Source organism: Cetorhinus maximus, chromosome 5, assembly GCF_964194155.1.
Source record: "Cetorhinus maximus chromosome 5, sCetMax3.hap1.1, whole genome shotgun sequence".
In the NCBI taxonomy this organism is placed as follows: Eukaryota; Metazoa; Chordata; class Chondrichthyes; order Lamniformes; family Cetorhinidae; genus Cetorhinus; species Cetorhinus maximus.
Genome location: NC_135883.1, coordinates 169,938,810 through 169,953,692, shown reverse-complemented (window position 1 = coordinate 169,953,692; position 14,883 = coordinate 169,938,810). Strand labels below are relative to the sequence as shown.

At 49.0% G+C, this 14,883-nt stretch overlaps 1 protein-coding gene across 1 annotated transcript in view; it reads left to right on the top strand.

The window, feature by feature from the left end:
• Positions 1-14,883, top strand: part of LOC144681152 (dynein axonemal heavy chain 8-like) — a 1,929,890-nt gene that overhangs the window by 1,129,486 nt on the left and 785,521 nt on the right. Inside the window, exon 46 of the mRNA XM_078542879.1 lies at positions 1,777-1,938. Coding sequence (XP_078399005.1) covers positions 1,777-1,938 — 162 coding nt within the window. The remainder of the gene's footprint in view (positions 1-1,776; positions 1,939-14,883) is intronic.

The following is a 14,883-nucleotide window of genomic DNA, read 5'->3' as shown; positions in this document are numbered from 1 at the left end:
TTGTGTGCCTCTTACTGATCATGATGCCTTCTACAGTTGGGCAATAAAGTAGGCAGCCCCACATTTGAACCACTTCATATCCTCACACCCTATCATCTAGGTCCATCTTTGAAATAGTTGGACACTCACCCTGGTAGATCTCAAAAGGCCATTCATTCTTTTCTGGCACTGCATCCAGATTCTGTGGATGACCTTACAACTGCTGACCTCTGCTGCAACCTCCATAGAGGCTGGCTTTGTCTGGCTGGGAATACTCTTCCAGTATTCTAGCATGAGAACCTTCTAAGCATCACACACAGCCTGGAGGAGACTCGCATGGAGTCATTTCAAACTGTCCTGGGTCTGGACCCCTCAGTGGCTGGTGGCGCCTTCATTTGTAGAGAGACAAAGGGCGATAAAGAGCTGGATTTTCCCAGAGTCAGGGAGAATCTGAAGACCTTTAAAAATGGCACTAGGGACCTGATTTCATGATTCCCAGACCCATTCCTGATATCCACAATTTTAACCAGTTTAAGGGTGCAGGTCGCGGGTCCACACCCTGCACTCTCAACCTGGCCAGTTCCATTGCGGGGATAGGCAACTCCTAGCCCTCCATAATTTTTGTGGAGTGGGGCCAGTTTTTCAATGAGTCGTGGTTCATGGCTCATCAGGAGTGTTGTGAGCAATAGTCTGGATAAGGAAATGCCCCCCAAGCCAACCTAACGTTGTCCATCCATCCCCCACTGGCCACTCATACTGCCCATGCTAACTCATGGCACGGCAATGCCCATTTACCAAGCATACACTCTGTACAGAACCAATGAACCCTATTGTAACAATGTCATATGTGAAAAAGCTTTAAAGAAACAACCATTCATTCATAGCTTTCTTACAAAAAGCTCATTTTGACTACAGCCCTATAAAATTGTCAATCGACCAGTCCTTTAAAATATCAATAGCATAAACTCAAGAATTTGACATCTCTTCATCTTGTGTAAGTTAACATTGCTCAATTGAGAAATAGATTTGTCAGTCAAACAATGTTTTCCCTTGGGTGCAGCTGTTTCAACTAATGGATGCCTGGGCTCTCAGCCAAGAATACATAATGAGACGATGCACTAACTTCCAGGTTGGACCCCCTCCTACCACCAAGCAATGTAAAACTCACCCCATAAAACTTGCAAATCAAACATTGTTGCTGTTTGCTTTTATGGCAATTCATGTTATGCAGAGGTGAGCTTGTCTGGTTCTGTGAGCCATGCAAGTAGTGGGGATGAGGGTTCTGACCTGCTTTCTTGTATGGTCTTTGCCATGGCATTGCATATCAGTGCACTTTAAATCAGCCCTTGGACTGCATGGCCCCTTGTGGGCCACCAATGGTCCATGGACCACACTTAGAAAACCACTGGATTTGATTGATAAGAATGAAACCAGACGGGTGCAGCCTCACTCAGCTGAACAATGCTGGAATGGCATTGGAGCAGGATTGTGTGGTCATGCATTTGGGAGGCAATAACATATTCAAGGACTTTGAAGAAGTAAAGGAGATTAAAGATGGGGTGGTAGTTTTCAAGTATGGAGGGGTCAAAGAGAACCTAGTTTGGTCTGGTGGATGAAGGAAAGGGAGGGAAGGAAATTGAGCTCACCCTGTGCAGTTAACAGCTCAGCAAACTGGCAGGTGGAAGTCCTGTCCCGCTGCAGTCCTGATGAAGACGTTGAGCCACCAGAATTTCTAGATTCTAATGTTTTGCAGCATAAGAATAGACAATTTATAATTGATTTGCATTTACTTAATAGGTGGATGAAGATGAACCTCTTTTCCTAAGCCTGATCAGTGATCTGTTCCCTGGTATCCAGTTGGATAGCAGCACCTACACAGAACTGCAGGCCGCTGTAGCTAATCAGGTGGAAATAGCAGGATTAGTCAACCACCCACCCTGGAATCTCAAACTGGTTCAGGTAGATGCAATGAATTATTTAACTATACACATACAGGATATATATTATTCATCTTTTTAAAATTCTTTCATGGAATGTGAGTGTCACTGGCAAGGGTAACATTTGTTGCCTATCCCTAATTGAACTTTAATATTCTTTTCATATTTCACATGGATGATTATCAATCACTACCTTCTCACAGATTTACACAACTGTTGAGTATTTAGAAATTTGCAGCACAATATTCTTGAAATATAAAGTGTGGTGTTATTTTAGTGCAAAAATATCACAACTATATTGAAGTTTCTTAATTAATAATAATAACGCTCAACAAATACTCAACACTATGTTTGCCGGTGCAGACACGATAGGATGAATGGCCTCCTTCTGCATCATTAAAACTCTGTGATTCTGAAAAAGCAAGACTGCAATTTCTCTCATTTGCTAAGTTGCAATACAATGCATAGATCTGATTTAGAGACAGTATAGAATGGTTACAGTACAGAAGTTGGCCATTTGGCCAGTGATGTCCATGCCAGCTCTCTGTAAGAGAAGTGAGTTAGTCCCACTTTCCCACCACTTCCAAAACTTCTCCAGTTAATTATCCTCCAATAATATTTTAAAAAGCCACAATTGAATCTGCCTCCACCGCACTATCAGACAGCACATTCCAAATCCTAATCAATCGATGTGTAAAAATGTTTTCCCCCTTGTCATGTTGGTTCTTTTGCCATTCATCTTAAATCAATGTCCTCTGGCTTTAGTTCCTACTGCCAATATCTCCCTATCTACTCTGTCCAGACCCCCTCAAGCTTTTGAACACCTCCATCAAATCTCCTCTCAACTTCCTCTTTCCTAAGGAGAGCAATTACAGCTTTTCTAAACTATCCTCATCCCTGGAATGATTCTTATCATTTTTTCTGCATCCTCTCTAATTCTTTCACATAGTTCTGGAAGTGTGGTGGCCAGAATTGGGCATAATACTACAGTTCGGGCTGAACCAGTGTTTTATAAAGATTCACCATAACTCCCTTACTTTGTATTCAATGCTTCTATTTATAAAGCCTTGGACCCCATAAGCCTTATTAACCACTTTCTCAACCTGTACTGCTACCTTCAGTGATTTGTGCGTAAATTGCCCCAGGTCCCTCTACTCCTTCACCCGCTTTAGAATTGCTCCCTTTATTTTACATTGCCTGTCTTCATTGTTCCTACCAAAATCTATCACTTCACACTTCTCTGCATTAAATTTCATCTGCCATGCATGTGCCTGTCCACCAGCCTGTTTCTGTCCTCTTGAACTCTATCTCTGTCCTTCTCACAGCTCACAATATTTCAGTTTTGTGTCCTCTGTAAATTTGAAGCTGTGCCCTGCATACCCAATCTGGATCATTAGTACACATCAAGAAAATCAGTGATCCTAATACCAGCCATTAGGGAACCCCACTATATACCTTCCTCCAGCCTGAAAAACAACCATTCACCACTACTGTTTGTTTTCTGTCACTCAGCCAACTTCATACAATGCTGCCACTGTCACAAGAACACTGTCATTTTTATTCCATGGGTTTTAACCTTTTCTTGACAAGCTTGTTATGTGGCACTTTTACAAATGCCCATATAGTGTGTACTACATTAACTAACCCTCTCTGTTACGTCATCAAAAACACAATCAAGTTAGTTAAACATACATTTTGCTAAACAAATTTGTGCTGGCATTCCCTTAATCAATCCAAGTTAATTTTGTCTGGGATTAACATTGCTACAGGATTTCCCTCCACCAAATTGCCTGCCGCTACTCCATCAAATAAAAGTAGTGATATATTTTAGGAGGAAGAATGAATGAGGAGACACAACTCATGTTGAATCGTACAATTATATATGTGGTGTAAGGAGAGAGGGAGACCTGAGAGTGCTTGTGCACAAATCTCTGAAGATGGCAGGGCAGATTAATAAAGCAGTTAATAAAGCATTATAGTATCCTATTCTTAATAACAGTTGCATCGGGTCAAGTTTTTGTGTTGGGCTCGTAAAATGTGGATTGGGACAATCCCTGACTTCGGAAACCCATACCTATGTCCTCACCCGATTCCTGCCATATTTTCATCTCGGAGAGATGTGGGCTGGTAAGGGTGGGTTTTGCAGCTCTTGTTAGGATGCAGGTGCTTCCCGTCCCGTACACAATAGAAGGGTACTTAACAACCCCATTCAACATGCTCATCCTGAATACGGCCCTGAGAGGCCACTGGAGGACAACTCTGACCTTTGTACTGTAAGTACCTACTGTTCATGTCACTGATGGCTGAAGCATTGTTACCTATTTATGAGAGCTGGACCAGTAAGAGCATTCCCTTAGTCTACGTATTAGCCATTGCTGTGTCCATTGTTCAACTCCAATGTTGCCAGTCTTCTATAACCCCTGTGCCCCCTGTGTATCAATCTTTTGCTGCTCACCCCTGAAAGTCATTGACTTAAAGAAACAATATGCAGCAGCCCACACAACCCTGCAAGTGACCACTGCAGCACATTTCAGCTGCTGCATCCCTCACTTGCAACACAGGCCCACTGACAGCTACAACATCCATGCATTCCCCTTCAGATGAGTCAGCACGCTGAGCACTCCCAGGAGCACCTCAAACCAAGCCAGGAAAGCTCCCTGAAGACCTCAGGCCCTAACTGCATTGGAGACGTGGGACATAGCTTGCCACTCTGTCACTTGTCATGCAAAGCTGAGGCCACCAAGCCTGTGTCATGCAAATTATTTCCTCATATGTACACATAGAGCAGTACATTTCCCTCTTTAGCATTACATCCCATGAGTATAATGACAGGGAATGTCATGAATACCACGTATCCTAGCCCAGCTAAATCCTGTACCAAGATTGAAGACTGCAGAAGGAGTCCCGGGAAGCAGTAGTGTTCCGGTTCATGAAGCACAACTTGGATATCCTCCTGACAGAGGTTGATGTGCACAATGACATCCTTTCCCTGAAGGACACAAACTCCCTCCAGCCATCACAAATGGAGTAAAACAGAGAATGCTGGAAAAACTCAGCAGGTCTGGCAGCATCTGTGGAGAGAAAAACAGAGTTCCTCTTCAGAGCCAGAGAGAGGTAGAAATGTGATGGAATTTATACTGTTTAAGGGGGTGTAGTGAGGGGGGGTGTGGGTGTTGGTAGGGCACGTAAAGCAGGATAGAAGGTCAGTGATAGGTGGTGGCAAAGGAAAGATTGACAAAGATGTCATGGACACAAGACAAAGGGAGTGGTAAAAGCAAAAAACTGCAGATGCTGGAAATCCAAAACAAAAACAGAAATACCTGGAAAAACTCAGCAGGTCTGGCAGCATCGGCAGAGAAGAACAAAGTTGACGTTTCGAGTCCTCATGACCCTTCAACAGAACTAAGTAAAAATAGGAGAGGGGTGAAATATAAGCTGGTTTAAGGTGGGGGGGGTGGGGGGAGAAGTGGGGGGGAGGGGCGTGGTTGTAGGGACAAGCAAGCGCTTGCTTGTCCCTACAACCATGCCCCCCCCTCCCCCCCCCCTACTTCTCCCCCCACCCCCCCACCTTAAACCAGCTTATATTTCACCCCTCTCCTATTTTTACTTAGTTCTGTTGAAGGGTCATGAGGACTCGAAACGTCAACTTTGTTCTTCTCTGCCGATGCTGCCAGACCTGCTGAGTTTTTCCAGGTATTTCTGTTTTTACAAAGGGAGTGGTAATGGTAGTGGTGAAGACTAAAGAAGGTGCTGATTGTGGCATAAAGGTAAGAAAGCAGAATGTGTTAATAGCAGAATAAGGGTCAGCACCCTGTGAAAGACCAACATGGAACAAGTGACAGATGGCCCTTTTAGGGGAGCGGGGTGTGGGCGAGGGAAAAAAGGATAAAAAGGGGGGGGTACAAAAGGGATGAAACAATGAATAAATGAATAAAAATGAAAATTAGAAAAAAAGATAAAAATAAATTTTAGAAAGGGATTAAGAATGCGGTGAAGATAGAAGAGAGAGTTCATGGTCTGAAATTGTTGAACTCAATGTTAAGTCCAGAAGGCTGTAAAGTGCCTTATCGGCAGATGAGGTGCTGTTCCTCCAGTTTGTGTTGGGCTTCACTGGAACATTGCAGCAGGCAAAGGATGGACATGTGATCATGAAAGCAGGATGGTGTGTTGAAGTGACAAGCAACAGGAAGGTCCGGGTCATGCTTGCAGACAGACTGCAGTTGATCCGCAAGCGGCTGCCCAGTCTGCGTTTGGTCTTCGCAATATAGAGGAGATCGCACTGGCAGCAGCGAATACAGTAGACCAAATTGAAGGAGGTGCAAGTGAAGTACTGCTTCACCTGATAGATGTGTTTGGGCCCTTGGACAGTTAGGAGGGATGAGGTACGGGGGCAGGTGTTGCATCTTCTGCAATTGCATGGGAAGGTGCCGTGGGAAGGGGATGAGGTATTGGGAGTAAAGGAAGAGTGGACCAGGGTGTCATGGAGGGAATAGTCCCTACGGAATGCTGACAGGGGGGTGTGGGGGGGTGACAGGGGGGTATGTGGGGTGGGGGGGAGTGGTGAGGGGAAGGTGTGTTTGGTAGTGGCATCATGCTGGAGTTGGCGAAAATGTTGGAGGATGATCCTTTGAATGCGGAGGCTGGTGGGGTGAAAAGTGAGGACAAGGGGGACCCTATCATGGTTCTGGGAGGGAGCGGAAGGGGTGAGGGCAGAAGTGCAGGAGATGGATTGGGCATGTTTGAGGGCCCTGTCAACCACAGTAGGAGGAAACCTCGGTTAAGAAAGAAGGAAGACATGTCAGAAGCACCGTTTTGGAAGGTGGCATCATCAGAACAGATGCGATGGAGGCGAAGGTACTGAGAAAATGCAATGTAGTCCTTACAGGAGGCAGGGTGTGAGGAGTTGTGGTCGAGATAGCTGTGGGAGCCGGTGGGCTTGTAATGAATAATGATGCTAAGTCTATCACCAGAAATGGAGACAGAGAGGTCAAGGAAGGTAAGGGAAGTGTCAGAGATGGATCATGTGAAGGTGATCGAGGGGTGGTAATTGGAAGGAAAATTGATAAATTTTTCCAGGTCCAGACGAAAGCATGAAGCGTCATTGATACAGTCATTGATGTATCAAAAAAAGGCTTGTGGGAGGGAGCCTTAGTAGGACTGGAAAAATCAATGTTCCACATAACCCATAAAAAGACAGGCATAATGCGGGTATGGAGCTTTGGTGAAGGTAGCAGAGGCCATCAACTCTTCTGGTGACCATCAGATGACCTAAATACATTGTCGAAAGTGCTTCAGTGACCGTCTGCACCTCATTGAGGTGAGAGAGATGGTCCTACAAGGCATATAGCCTGGCATCGCTGCATGCAGCACGCAAAGCCTCAGCATAGGGCATGTGATGCTCATCAGCGCTGCAGGAGCACCTGCCCATGGAAAAGACACAGCAAACAATATCAGTGATAAAGGATGGCATTGAGAAGAATTAACTGTATAACTCTAGAAGAGAGATTTCCAATCTTTACATCACCCTTTGCCCCTTGTCCTTGCAGAAGAAGAGGGTGCACAACATCCGAGAGCTCCAGAAGAGCAGGTGTGGGACCCGAAATCTCACGCGATCCAACTGTGGAGGAGACTGCAATGTACATTGCATGAAAGCTGTGCATGGAATGTGTGAGTGGTAGTGAGTCACCACTCCCAGATGCACATAGCCAGGGCGCTGATGTAATTGTGCAGCTGGTGCACAGACTGATGGGGCTAGGGGAAGGTCTGGGCTGCGAAATGACAGTTCGAGTGGTAATGGTAATGTGTAACTCCAAGGTGTGACTGGGCGGAATCGTCCCAAATTTGCACAAAGTACAGTCATGGGCGGATAAAACGATGCAAAGCCACAATGGAGGCTTCTCATACCGTATTGTCCCAAACCTGCTGCATTATTTATGCATTCCCAGGAAACACAGCATTTCCAGGGTGGGTGGGCTCTGATTCGCCATCCATGCTGTTACCTTGCCACTTCATCACGTTAGGTGCCACATTCCTTTCAGTGCTTCCAGCCCAGGACAGCTGCAAATAAGACATAGCCCCAAGAAGACTGCAGTCCCTTGTTTACTAATGCATCCCTCGAGGGGCCTATTGGACGCTGTGGAGGCCTGCCGTAATGTCCTCTAAACCCTGCTCTGGCCGCAGGAGGGGCAGCAACATTACCTTTCCGGTTTGGGAGGCGGTGGCAGTGGTCATCAGTGCCAATGCTGCACAGAAGATGTTGGCCATCCAAAGCTGATAAAGGTTGAATGATCTCATCCATGCCACCAGGGTAAGGCAACCATCTCATCACTCTAAAATCACACATTCAAGAACATCACACATTCATTGGCATCTCACTCACTGCCAGCTCAAGGGACATCACTACCCACTCTTTCACACACACCCTCACATCTCCATCTGGCCTCATCTGATCTGGAGACTGCCTCCTTAGCCCTCAACATCTTGAGGCCACTTGCACAGATCAACTTGTGCCCCCACACAAACAGAGTCACAGAATCACACAGTGCAGAAGAGGCCCTTTGGCCCATCGAGTCTGCACCGACACGTGACAAACACCTGACCTACCTACCTAATCCCATTTACCAGCACTGGGCCCATAGCCTTGAATGCTATGATGTGCCAAGTGCTCATCCAGGTACTTTTTAAAGGATGTGAGGCAACCCGCCTCCACCACCCTCCCAGGCAGCGCATTCCATACCGTCACCACCCTCTGGGTAAAAACATTTTTCCTTACATGCCCCCTAAGCCTCCTGCCCCTCATCTTGAACTTATGTCCCCTCGTGACTGACCCTTCAGCTAAGGGGAACAGCTGCTCCCTATCCACCCTCTCCATGCCCCTCATAATCTTGTACACCTCAATCAGGTCGCTCCTCAGTCTTCTCTGCTCCAACAAAAACAATCCAACTCTATCCAACCTCTCTTCATAACTTAAATGTTTCATCCCAGGCAACATCCTGATGAATCGCCTCTGCACCCCCTCCAGTGCAATCACATCCTTCCCATAATGTGGCGACCAGAACTGCACACAGTACTCCAGCTGTGGTCTCACCAAGCTTCTATACAACTCCAACATGACCTCCCTACTTTTGTGATCTCTGCCTCGCAAGTGTCCCATATGACTTTTTCACCACCCCACTAACATGCCCCTCCGCTTTCAGAGATCTATGGACACACACGCCAAGGTCCCTTTGTTCCTCAGAACTTCCTAGTGTCATGCTGTTCATTGAATACTTCCTTGTCAAATTACTCCTTCTAAAGTGCATCACCTCACACTTTTCAGGGTTAAATTCCATCTGCCACTTATCTGCCCATTTGACCATCTCGTCTATATATTCCTGTAGCCCAAGACACTCAACCTCACCCAGCCAATCTTTGTGTCATCTGCAAACTTACTAACCCTACCCCCCACATAGTCATCTATGTCGTTTATATAAATGACGAATAATAGGGACCCAGCACAGATCACTGTGGTACGCCACTGGACACTGGCTTCCAGCCACTAAAGCATCCTTCTGTCATCACCCTCTGTCTCCTACAACAAAGTCAATTTTGAATCCATCTTATCAAATTACCCTGTATCCCATGTGCATTTGCCTTCTTTATAAGTCTGCCATGTAGAACCTTGTCAAAGGCTTTGCTGAAATCCATATAAACTACATCAACTGCACCACCCTCATCTACACACCTGGTCACCTCCTCAAAAAATTCAATCAAATTTGTTAGGCATCACCTCCCTCTGACAAAGCCATGCAGACTATCCCTGATCAAACCTTGCCTCTCCAAGTGGAGATAGATTCTCTCATTCAGAATTTTATCCAATTTTTTCCCTACCACTGAAGTGAGACTCACTGGCCCTGGCTTATCTCTACAACCCTTCTTAAATAGCAGAACCACATTAGCCGTTCTCCAGTCCTCTGGAACCTCCCCCGTGGCCAGAGAGGAATTAAAAATTTGGATCAGAGCCCCTGCGATCTCCTCCCTTGCCTCCCTCAGCAGTCTGGGACACAAGTCATCAGGACCTGGAGATTTGTCACTTTTAAGCCTGGCAACACCTCCAATACCTTGTCACTGCCTATATCAATTTGCTCAAGAACCTCGCAGTCTCTCTCCCTAAATTCAATACCTTCATCCTCACCTGGGAAACCCTGGGATACTCCCCTTCCTTAGTACTGTCCTCACCCTGCAACCTCTTCCCTTGCCTGAGGCCACTTCTCCCCCTTCCCCAAGCAGGACCTAGTCCTGCAACCATACAAATCCACCCCACCTTATGGCTGGTCTGTTAGGTACAGACCCTCCCTGAGCCCCCCCTAAAAGTGCTCTGGTGCTGTCTGCGAAGCCTGGCGCTGATGACTGGAAGTGTTGCCCGAAGCAAGATAGGCAAACAAACCTTGGGGCAGAACTTTCTGCCTGTTGAGCAGGCCATGCGGGTGCAGATGTGGACCCAATCACTGCCCGTGATTGTGTCCGCGCCGCCATTTTACGGGGGCGGGCCAATCAATGCCCAGCCAGCATGAAACGCGGTCCCTGAGGAGAGCGGGAATGGGTGGGCGGCAGCGGGACTGCTATTACCGCCGGGGCCAATGGCGACCCAGCGCCTGTTTAAAAGCCCTCCTGCAGCCTTCAAAGGCTGTCAGACATGGCCAGCAGAAGGGTTCCCAGAGTGCTGCTGGTGATCAGGCCAGGTAGGAAGGTATGTCAGGGGGCCACTGTGCCCCTCGTTTCTCAGACGATTGCCTTGCTGCTCTCCTCGAGGAGGTGACAGCACAGCGGGATGTCCTCGTTTTGAGGGACGGAGGAGGAGGCATCCCCACATGACCAAACGTGCCTGGGAGGAGGTGGGGAGGTAGTGAGCCCCTGTGACGTGGTGCAGCACACCTGGATCCAGTGCCACAAATGCTTTAATGGCCTTTTGCGCTCTGGAACGGTGAGTACCATGTTGTCATTGGTCAGTGAACCCAGCAGGTAGGCTTCCCCCGCTGGCAACACCCCCGCCACCACCACCACCCACCCGCCCGCCCACACCGCGCCCCCCCCCCCCCTCCCCTCCACCAACTCGAATGCAGTTACTGCATTGAATCATTGACGGCATGTGTCCTCCGCTGGGTCGGCCAGCAGGTATTGCCCAGGCCAAGGTTACCCTGAGAGGGTGTTGATGAGGTGTGTTCTGCACCCGCAGCATGTGGTACAGCGACGCCCACATTACTGTTTTGGGGGCAACCTGGAGGATCTGTACCTAGGCGCAGTGCTGTAACTGCAAAACATGTCAAAGTCAGGCTCCTGACATGCTGGGAGGGGAGCTTCCAGGTGGCAGGGCATCGATCCATCTGCTTCCCTCTGCGTTCCATGTGCTTGCACCTCCTTGCTTTGCAAGGTTAGACTGTGTGGTGCCAAATGTGATGTAGGCTGCATTTGGCCAAAGGAGGGGGGGTGTGGTGGGTGGGGGTCGGGGGGGCAGGCCTGGCATCTTTGTCTGAGTGTGCGGCAGCTGTGGGGTGAGGAGGCACTGGAGCCCTGCAATGTTCCAGTCTGGTTGGGGTGGGATGGCAACGAAGAGATTCCAGGTACAAGTTGCACAAATCAATGCTCATTTCTCCTTTTCAGGAGAAGAATGCTCATAATGCTGCCGGGCGGTTGAGGACTGGTGGAGGGCCAACCAAGTTGGCCATCATTTCCAGGTTCGAGCAGGAGGCCCTTGATCTGGAGAGGCGCCATGCACCCAGGTCTACCGGGGTCGGCGAGGCTGGGGTGCCACAGACAGGTATGTGTGCTCAGCACTGAGGTCACCATTAGTGTCCTAGCAGCCATGGCACTGGTGAATGTTCAGTGATTGAAGCTTGCAACATGGCTTGACCATTGCTTATGGAAGGATGAGCGCATATTAGTCCAGGGGACAGGGGTGCACATTGACATTGTCTCCACATTAACTAATCAACTGTCCTTGTTCTTCCTTTTAGCATTAGTGGATCAGGGCTGGGAGGAGGAGGCACAGGGGCCCCCTCTCACACCTGAGGGTCCTGAAGTCTCTGACCCACCAGCGTCACACCACCTCTGCCAGGCAGGCACCAGTGCAGATACTAGCACTTCGGTGGGAATTAGATCATCGGCTATTGTCCCGGGGCACAGCAGTGAGAGCACTTCACAGCCACTGGAGGAGCTGGCGGAGGCAGAAAGCGCCCATGGTGCCAGTAGTCGGAGGACTGCAGTGGACCATGCACATGCTCAGTCGGTGCATGATGATGTGCCTCTGGAGTCATCCATGAGGCAGCAAACGCTGGAAGTCCAGCAGGGAAGACCTGTGGAGATACATGAGGCTATGCTTGACTTTGTCTCCATGGTGGAGGAGTGCACGCGGACCGTCACCAATGCAATGAGCCTCATGGCCGAGCACCATGCTTCCTCCATGGAGAGACTAGCGGCTCTCATGGAGAGGCTCCTCCAAGAGACCAATCAGAGCTTCCTGGGAATCCGTGCGGACCAGCAAGCCCTCACATCAGCATTGACCTCAGCTGATCAGTGCCAGTCTGGGCAAGTTTCCCAGCTCGGTAGCCATCCATCTACGGTGAGCAGGGAAGTCCGAAACGACCTCACGTTGGCGCAGCAGCTGCTTGACGTCTCTGCGGGCTCCTCTCAGGGTGCTCTGGATGAGGGCAGCAGCTCCTCTGCTCCTCTGCCAGTGACCATTGCATCCGGTGAGGCTGTGACGACTGGGGAGATGCCTGCTGTGGAACTGGCCGCTCCCTCCCAGGCGGGCCAATAACAGGCTCCACGGGCCAGAGGACGGCCACCAATGTCATTGAGGCCAACAGGACAGCAGAGTCAGCAGGCTGTCAGCAGATGCCAGTGCCAGCGAGGGGACAGCACCTAGACGTAGCACCCGAAAGCATAAATTCAAAGCACCTTAGGCACACCATGGGTTTCTTACTGGTATTTTTGTGTTGCCCTGCAATGAGGCCATGATTAGTTGCGGTGTTGTTTAACACCTTTGTCATTTTGTTTCCTTAAGATCATTTTGTTATATCATTAAATTTAGACATGTGACCATGGCTGAGGGTGCCTCTGTTCCTCTGCAGGTGGATTGTTACCCATTATGTTATGAGTGGGTTGTGTCACATTGAGCTTTATTGACTTAGCCCTTTGTTAATGTTCCTATCCAGGCAGATGTAGCACTCAAGTATCCAGTATGGAGCCTGCAGCATAGGCTTTTGTTGGAGGTCCATCTGTGTTGCTCTTGCTAAAGGTTCAGTGGATTAAAGATTAAATTAAATTTAATGGGTGTCCCTACCTCCCTGGAGTATGCCCAGGTCAGCGTCTACCCCCTAAGCATTTCCCTGTGCGTGCTCATCCTTGGACTCTGCTGGACTCATCATGTGTAGCTACAACAACTGCGTCTACATCTTCTTCATTCACAGCATCACCCTTTCCAGCGCAAGGTTGTGGAGAGCGCAGCATGCAACCACTGTCAGCAACACACGATCTGCGGGGTACTGGCATGTGCCCCCTGAACAGTCCAGGCATCGGAAGCGCATCTTGAGAAGACTGATGGTTCTTTCCACCACAGCCTTTGTGGAGGCGTGGCTCCTATTGTACCACTGCTCAGCTTCTGTTCTTGGATGGCGGAGAGGCGTCATGAGCCATCTTCTGAGGGGATCACCCTTGTCACTCAGCAGCCATCCATCCAGCCCCAGCACTGAAGAGCCCCAGCACCTGGGAGTGTTTGGGGATGTAGATGTCATGGAAGCTGCCTGGATACCTTGCACATACTTGTAGAATCAGCATCCTGTGATCACACACTCGCACGTTCATGGAGTGGAAGCCCTTCCTGTTGACGAAGGCACCGGGCTCACCTGCTGGCACCTTGATGGCCACATATGTGCAGTCTATTGCACCCTGGATGCAGGGGAAGCCAGCAATGGCCACGAAGCCTCTAGCTTGCTCTGTCTGGCTGGCCTTGTCCCAGCGGTAGTGGATGAATCTCAATGTACGCCTGAATAGAGCGTCTGTCACCTGCTTGGCACAAGTGTGGACAGTTGATTGGGAGACACTGCAAAGATCACCCACCGAGCCTTGGAAAGAGCCAGAGGCATAGAGATTGAGGACAGCTGTGACCTTCAGAGCCACTGGCATGAAGTGCCCACCCACACAGTTAGCAGAGATCTCAGGGCCTATCACCTGACAGATAGAGTTGTCTCCCTTGAGAGATGGAGCCTCCTTTGGCACTGCACCTCAGACATATTGAGGTAACTGCTTCGCTGCCTGTATACCCTGGCAGCAGGATAGTGGCATCTTCTGCGGCTCCTGTCTTGGACTTCCTGTTGGCCCTGCACCCCTTGTGCCTGCGCCTTTCCTCCCAAAGGTGGCTCCCCTGGAGGGTGAATGCGCACTCCTGGCCTTCTTCCCCCTTCTGGCCCTCCCTTCCTCAGAGGAGGAGGCGCCTCCAATGGAGAGCACAACTCCTATTCCCGGGATAAGGGAAGGTTTCCTGAAACCTGCAGGCCCCAAAAAGGATCTTCACTGCAGAGTGCTGACCTGAAGGTTGTGAGTCCTGTCCAAGTAGCTTGTATGAGTTTCAAAGTATTTCTGCTCACACAGGCAAGTATCAGTAACTTTCTAAATTAAATATCTGACTGAGCACATTGGCGACCCCAGTGAGCCCTCTTATCCCGCCCGTGGATGAGGTTTATACAAATGTGTCCTACCCGCCTGCCCATTGCATCTGTGCGACGACCTGAAGATCGCACGAGCCCCGAAAAATCGCCATCAATTGGTGCCTCAAGGGCCGCAAGTGGCCTGTTAATTAATGGTGGGCACACATCGGAGATCATCGCATGCCCGCCCAATGAAATATCGCGATGGCGTGCTGTGACGTTGAGATGCTCGCCTGATGTCACTGCGCGTCATTTTATGCATCGGCATGCGGGGCCCGCTACTG